Source organism: Anthonomus grandis, unplaced genomic scaffold, assembly GCF_022605725.1.
Source record: "Anthonomus grandis grandis unplaced genomic scaffold, icAntGran1.3 ctg00000416.1, whole genome shotgun sequence".
Taxonomy (NCBI): domain Eukaryota; kingdom Metazoa; phylum Arthropoda; class Insecta; order Coleoptera; family Curculionidae; genus Anthonomus; species Anthonomus grandis.
Genome location: NW_026088497.1, coordinates 104681 through 112330, shown reverse-complemented (window position 1 = coordinate 112330; position 7650 = coordinate 104681). Strand labels below are relative to the sequence as shown.

Below are 7650 nucleotides of genomic sequence, written 5' to 3'. Positions count from 1 at the left end.
ACACAGTCATAGTCAAATAAACGCTTTTTTGTTCGGGGTCTAACAATATTAATCGGAGGAAACGAAGGGTCGCAATCAATATCTTCGGCAACTTTTTTGGCCTCCTCTAAAATATCAGTGAAACCTTCATCTGATCTAATATTAGATATATATGTTTTAGTCTGTTTTAAGATTAAAATAATATTAGGTAGGGCAACATCGGATTCCTGCATCACTTTACTTGCAATATTAATTTTTGTTAACACATTATACCATATAATAATGGAACAAATATGGAGTCCCTGTTATTATCAGAGTAAAGTGCAAATAAAGCGTCATATATTTTTCCTAAATTATTTCTAAGAACTTTCAGAGCATCTATTCTGCTTTCCCATCTAGTACTAGAAAGAGATTTTTAGGTTTTTAGATTTTAGTGTTAACATTGGGATTTCATCTTTTAAAACTTGCCAACGTTTAGTTGATGCGGAGAAAAAAACGTAAAGTTCCTGCACAATAGCAAAGAAACTTGTAATTTCTAAAGAGGCTTTTGCAGCGTCATTAACAACTAAATTTAAGCTATGGGCTGCACAAGGCACGTAAAAAGCTCTAGGGTTCAATTCAATAATTTTTTTTCGTAAACCATTATTGCGACCCTTCATATTCGCTCCATTATCATATCCCTGACCCCTTAAATCGCCTAAACAAATGTTGTGAGTCTCTAAAAAATCCAATAAAACATTAGTTAAGCCTTGTCCTGTCGAATCTGATATTGAAATGAATCCCAAAAAATGCTCTCTAATTTCGATTTGCTTTGATGTATTATTTAATAAAACAAACCTCATTACAATAGTTAGTTGGTCTTGATGACTCACGTCAGGAGTCGTATCCAAAATAATTGAAAAATATTTACTAGCATTTAACATAGATATAATGTCATGTCTTATTTGCTCTCCCAGAAGGAAAATTAATTCATTTTGAATATGAACACCTAAATAATGAGGCATATTTGATTTGATATTTGATTTTAATTGTTATTTTCACCTCTAAAACTCAAATTTTGACCGGCTAAAAACTTGACAACATAAATTATAATTTTCAAAACAGAAACCCATCTATCTTTTTCCATGTTTATTAATTTCTCGTTTAGTGAATCAGTTGTCGTTTTAGAAGAAATTGATTGTTTTAAATCTAGCCAAGATTTTGTATTACAAATATGCCCCTTTGACTTTTCATGTCTGTCTATAAGTTGACTTAAATGTCTCCAATCGTTATAACCCTCAACCACACCACTACCACCAAAAAAAGTTTTAAATATGTTGCAAGGAAAACAATATACACAATCTTTTGATTTAGAATATACTAGCCAAACCCTCGGAATTATTTGTCCATTACACATTTTTTTTTTATAATAAATAGATGAGAATCCTCTATTGTCTTTATTTAAAGGAAACGTCATATCAGCCTCCGTTAGTTGCGTAGGCCCTAACTCTATCAGTTAATTTATAGAGTTAATTTAATTTTATCCAATAAAACATTTGGCCAATAGCCAGGATCCTTATAGACATTAATATTTTCAAAGCTTACTTCAGATCCTTGTTCTGCTAATAAAACATCACCTTCCACTATAGTTTTGGTATTCGATGAGTTCTCCTTCTCTTCTCCGCTATTGACCATTATACATATAATCTCCGTCACATTTTCATCTCGGGCTTGGGAACTTGATGGTTTGTCATGTGATCTTGTTGGGATTAAAAACGCTTGGAGTAAACTGCAAGCCTTTTTAGTTAATTCTTCTTTTTCACGCTTTCGTTTTCTGTACTGTGCTCCAGAAAGCTTTTTTCGATTATCAGACATCTATAATAAAACAAATCCAAAATTAAAATAAATCCAAGTTGTCCTATATTTTGCCTGAATGAATATATTTTTAACGTTTCAAATAAAAAAAAAATATATTAAGATTAAATGCTCCTTTTTTATTAAGCAAATAACAAATATTTGAAAGGTGAGTAGCCAAACGGAATTAGTGGATGAGTGCAACTGCCAACTACTGGCTATTCATAACGCATATCATTTTTTCATTTTTTCATTTTTTTCTCAAGTTCAAAATTATAATTTTTTTTTTTAGTTATTATATTATTTGGCTCTAAATAAGTCAACATTACTTTTTAAAATAAAATTAATTGTGCTTACAAAAATTTTAAAAATCTGAAGAGTAAAAAAATTGGGAGATGATTTCTAATAGGAGTAATATATCTAAAAAAAGGAAAAAAAAATCCTTAAATTTCAGGAAAAATTAAAAAATATTATGCATTAGAAATAGGCAGTAGGTTCAATCATCCACCATTTCTGTTTGGCTACCCATTTTCCAAACAACCTATATATTTCAAAAATATAAAAACGATATTTAAATTTTATATGACAGCTAAAAAAAAATGTAATCAAATTAACTATGTGTAATACTTACCTTTTTAATTTTTACTGTGTGTTTTACCACAATATTAAACAAAAGCTTTTAATAACGTTGCGATTTACACGACTACAGGCTACACGCTTAAAATTTAAAATGAAACAAGTGCACGCACTGCACGCATTTATATGCCTTGACCACAGACAAGTATTTTCCTGAAAAATCTTCGTCGCGGCATATTTTTTCCAACTCGTTGCGACCTGAAGCGAATATCTAGGTATACATATTAAATTTGAATCGGAAATATAACTAATAATATTTAGAATGTTATAAAGTAACTTTAATACATTAATTAATAATATTTACATATGTATAATATTTAAAAATAATATGTGTATAATAGTTTTTGAAACAAATTATTAAATTTTAAAAATATTTATTTAGTTTTTTTGGCCCCTCTGACCTGCCGCCCGGGTGCCCTGCACCCCCGGGTCGGAACGGACCTGAAACTTAATAGTATAAAGAACAACGTGCACAAAATTGGAACACCTTCGCAATAAAATACTTCTAAGTGAACTCAATCAACATTTCAATTTTAAGCGGGCCATTCATTAGCGGATTGGTTGGCCGGATCGGTCTGCCCTGACTTGTCCGGCGACCGATCCGCTAATGAGTGACATTGAAAGACAAGGCGCGCACCGGTCAGGGTCGGGTTGTGAGTTCGCCGATCGGATCACTGAACCTACGACCCGACCGCGACCAATCCGTGCGAATTTGTGTATGTGTGGGTACCGCAGATTTGTCCAGTGTGACTTCAGCCTGCAGCAGTTAAACGTGCGCTAAAAGTGAATTGAAAATGTCTTTCGAAGACAACAAAGTTTTTTGGGAAGAATTTATTCTTCTATATCAAGAAAATCCCTGCCTTTGGGATATCAAAAGTAAAGATTATCGCAACAAGCAAAAGAAAAATGCTGCTTATGATATTTTAATTAACAGTTGCAAACCACTTTTCCCAAATGCAAACAAGGAATTTGTTATAAAAAAGATGTCATCATTACGGGCATCTTTCCGGCGGCAACTAAGGCGGATTAATGGCGCTAAAAGAACAGGAACGGGGGCAGAAGATGTACCAGAACCTACGTTATGGTACTTCGATCTATTGTCGTTTCTTATGGATCAAGAAGAGTCTCGTCCAGCAGTGTCTTCGATATTAGACGACAATAACATCGAGGAGAACTCACATACCTCAGTAAGTATTTTTTTATCTACCTTGTTTGTATAATGTAACTCAGAAAAAAATTAAAGTCGTTTGAAAGCAAGGGCGTAGATATGGGGGGGGGGTAAAGGGGGTAATTACCCCCCCCAGAATAATGTATTTATATTAAAAAATATATATAAGTATAAAAAAAATAAATTAAAAAATTAAAATTAATAACATTTGCAACAGTGCTAAACTGAGATTAAATCTAACATATGTATATATACCGGGTGTTTTTCAAAAGTGGCTCACCCCTATAACTTTTTTATTTTTTAAGATAAAAAAATGAAATTTGGCAACAGTGTATGGGTCATTGAGATGAATTAAATGGCGTATTCAATTATTTTTTATCACTTCCGGTTTGACCGGAAATGACCATAACTTTCGATTTTTAAATGGGACCCTCTGTATATTTTATTTTTATTCGATAGAAAATGTCATTCTGCGTACAATGACACCTATATGTCAACTTTTGACATATCTGTTAAAAAATATTTAGGTTTTTTAAATTCAATCTAGAGTGCCATTGACTTCGTTAAAATCGTTAATTTAACATCAAGTAGCCCTAGAAAAATATAATTGACCGTCTTTTACCCATACACTGTTGCCAAATTTCATTTTTTTATCTTAAAAAATAAAAAAGTTATAGGGGTGAGCCACTTTTGAAAAACACCCGGTATGTTTGTATAATATGTTATTGTAGACTTACATGTACCTATATACATTAACTTCCAAAAAAATTACCCCCCCAGAAAAAAATAATATCTACGCCCTTGTTTGAAAGAGGTGGTGGATTAAAAAAAAAATTATAATAATTATTATTTAATGAAAACCCAAAATTCACTACTTTACGTACTTTATTCAAATTAGACATAAATGAATTTATCAGTGTACAAATCTATCTTGGAAGTCGACGGCACCAGCATTATTGTAATATTCCTTGTATCCATTTCGTACCATTTTGGCGTCAATAGTAGGAACGTCGTGCCTAGAAATATCCAGTGACGTTAGTTCTGAATTAGTGTGCCTATCGTCACCTAATAAAACAGTTCCAGAGTTAACGTCTTCTCTATCAATATGATTAGGTTGAATATATGTAGTACTCTTGCCTCGTAATAGGTTATGTAAAACACAACAAGCCATTACGATGTCGTCAACTGTCTCTACTTTGGTAGCTATTGGTGTTAGCAAAACCCTAAATCTATTGGCCAGGATTCCAAACGCATTTTCGACTACACGACGCGCACGGGAAAGTCGATAATTGAAACATTTTTCCCCATAGTCAATTCTGGTGGTGTGTCTGTAGGGTTTCATAAAATTCGTCATAAGACTGAACGCTTCGTCTCCTATAAACACAAACGGTAATTTGTTTCTAATTCCTGCCATACTGATTGGCTCAGGCAGTTTTAAAGATCCTTTTGTCAATAAACGGTAAAAATCTGTATTCTTGATGACACCGCCGTCTGATATTCTACCATTCGTTCCACAATTAACATAAATAAATTCATAATTAGCATTTACGATTGCAAATAATACAACGCTAAAGAATCCTTTGTAGTTATAAAAGTATGATCCACTACCTGGCGGCTGTTTTATTGCTATGTGTTTGCCGTCTGCGGCTCCTAAGCAATTTTCAAATTGCCACATTTTCTTAAACTGGTCTGCTATTTGAAGCCATTCCTCTTCTGTTGAGGGAAACTGGAAAAAAAAACTAATATCGGTTAATTGTATTTTGCAGGACACTGATCACAGCTCTATCAACCAACATATACCAATAATGTTACACCTTACACTCAGCCCAATGCAGCAAAAGTCTATCGACCAACCTACGCCAATCTTACATCTTTCACTCCTCCAAATGTAGCACAAGCCTATCAACCAACCTACACCAATCTTAATACACCTTCCACTCAGTCAAGTGCAGCACAAATCTTCCGACAAACTTACATCAATCATACAACATCCACACAACCAAACTCAAATGCGGCCGGCTTACCTTTTACCTCTCAATCAGAAGTGTCCACACCTACAACTGATGCAGCTGCGAAAACTACAGATCATGTTTTCATGGATGAATTTTTATCTTTTGACAAAGCAAAGAACTAATAACAGTTAGTCATTAATTTGTAGCAGTAAGCAAACTCAATAAACAAACTTTCCATTTTTTCTTATTTCTACATTCCTTTTAACACGCAATTATTACAGTAAAGTACTTACCCGCAAGTATTTTTCCCGGAGGGACATGTATATAGCACGACACGTTTCTGGAATGATTTTTCCAAGTAACTGAGGAGAAATTATACACGAAAACTTTAAGTCTTCGTAACTCCTCCCTGTTGCCAGAAATCTCAAAGTTGCCACTAACCGTGCTTCAGCAGTAACTGATTCTCTGAATACAGTATTTTCCCTTTTTATAAGAGGTTCTATTAACATTAATAATTCTTGAAATGTGTTATAATCCATTCGGAGATAATTTATAACATCAAGAGGCTCAGAGGATTGGATACATTTCAATAAACGTAAATGCGTAAAATGTTCTCTCTTTTGCAACCACTTTTTCACCCAAATCCGTTTTTTCTGTTTTTCATTTTCGAATAACAAAATTGCACCAACTGCCAAAGCAACTTTTGACTTCTTGGAACACGCGGGAGACATAGTGTGTATGTAGGGCTCACCACAACCACTGTACGAATGAACTCTTTGCAAGGTTCGTGGTGTATGTGTGGACGTCGGTGGATGAGTCGCAGGCCGGGTCTCGGTTGGGAGTCGGGTACGGGTTCGTCTAGTGAATGGCCCGCTTTACATAATATAGAATTGCTGTTGACCAGTAGTCGATACCGCCGTTTACGCAGATCGGGCCGAACAAGCGTCGTGCGTTTCTTGATTTGATTTAGAAGAGCTCTTATTTTTAATTTCCATAATCGTACTGCGAACTTCAGGTAATACTATTGGCGTAAAAAAAAAACTGTGTAAATTCTCATCTGCACTAGAAAGATAAGAAAGTGGATCGTGGGTAGGAGCTATGGTACTCATTAGATTCTTCGCTACATTTACAAAATAATTGTTGAGGTTTTCAGGAGAGGTAGAGATAGTAGAGGGTTTATTTCTCAGATTATTAACAATCGACCATGATTCTTTAGCGACATTACCAGACTTTGTGCCAGTCTCCTGTTATAGTAAATGTCTTTTGCCGCTTTTAGAGTCCTTTGATAAACTTTTTTTATATAGTCTTACATAGTCATGAAAGAAAACGCTGTCCGAGAATTTTCCAAGATTGAATAATGAGCGCATGTTCTTAGCAGATGTACGTAAGCCTTGGGTAGACCAAGGTTTATGTTTTTTCAGTTTGAGCGGCCTTAAAGAAAAGGATTTGTGAGACAGATTAGATAGCGTTTTTATAAATCTAGAGAATTCTGAATCATCAAAAGAGTGAACATTCCAGTCAGTTTCACAGGTGCTTAAAATTTAGAAAATTTCGATCTTTTATTCCCTCTGAGGCAAGTGCCAATCGGATGCTGGTATTGGTGTGTCCTTCGAAACATACACTGGAGGGCTGATCATGCAGATATGAAAGAAATAGCCTGAGGGGTTTTAAAATTGAGGGGTCCCTTAACCTAGCCAGTAAATAAAGACCATCTGCCGCACCCGAGTCTCTTGACAGTCTCACTAATGGTGCAGTCATCGGGTCTATATTTCATGTTTTATTCATCTCCCCATCTCTATCAATGATAAAATCAGCCTCCAACAATTCAGTCGCTAGGGACTTCGAAGTAGCTATCGCCTCCTTGTCTGAACCAATCTTCAAAGATTTAACTTTCCTGGGAAGACTGTCTGGTGTTGCTGCATCCGACCGTTGCGACAGGTTATTACTATCTGGGGCGAAAGTCTTACAAGGTGGTAAGCCTGAAGATGTATTAATTACCTTTGCTGGTGTTTTTAAGGATAATAAACATGAATTAAAGATGAAAGTGTCTGAAGGCCACATGCCAATATCCTTCAGCCGCTT

At 34.8% G+C, this 7650-nt stretch overlaps 1 protein-coding gene across 1 annotated transcript; it reads right to left on the bottom strand.

Annotated features, from left to right (window-relative positions):
• Positions 1–4483: 4483 nt before the first annotated feature.
• On the bottom strand, positions 4484–6595 carry LOC126749645 (uncharacterized). Its single transcript, XM_050459342.1, has 2 exons — positions 5862–6595; positions 4484–5342 (listed from the first exon to the last, which is right to left on the bottom strand). Exons 1-2 carry the CDS (start codon positions 6297–6299, stop codon positions 4530–4532), a joined length of 1251 nt encoding a protein of 416 aa, XP_050315299.1. The 5' UTR covers positions 6300–6595; the 3' UTR covers positions 4484–4529.
• Between the last annotated feature and the right edge of the window lie 1055 nt (positions 6596–7650).

What these genes read in the sequence shown, in the direction of transcription:
- LOC126749645 (XM_050459342.1), bottom strand. Translation starts at nt 6,299, where the DNA reads ATGTCTCCCGCGTGTTCCAAGAAGTCAAAAGTTGCTTTGGCAGTTGGT. An exon ending in TCCGGGAAAAATACTTGCGG is followed by an intron (nt 5,343 to 5,861) that starts GTAAGTACTTTA and finishes TTTTTTTTCCAG; the next exon opens with TTTCCCTCAACAGAAGAGGA.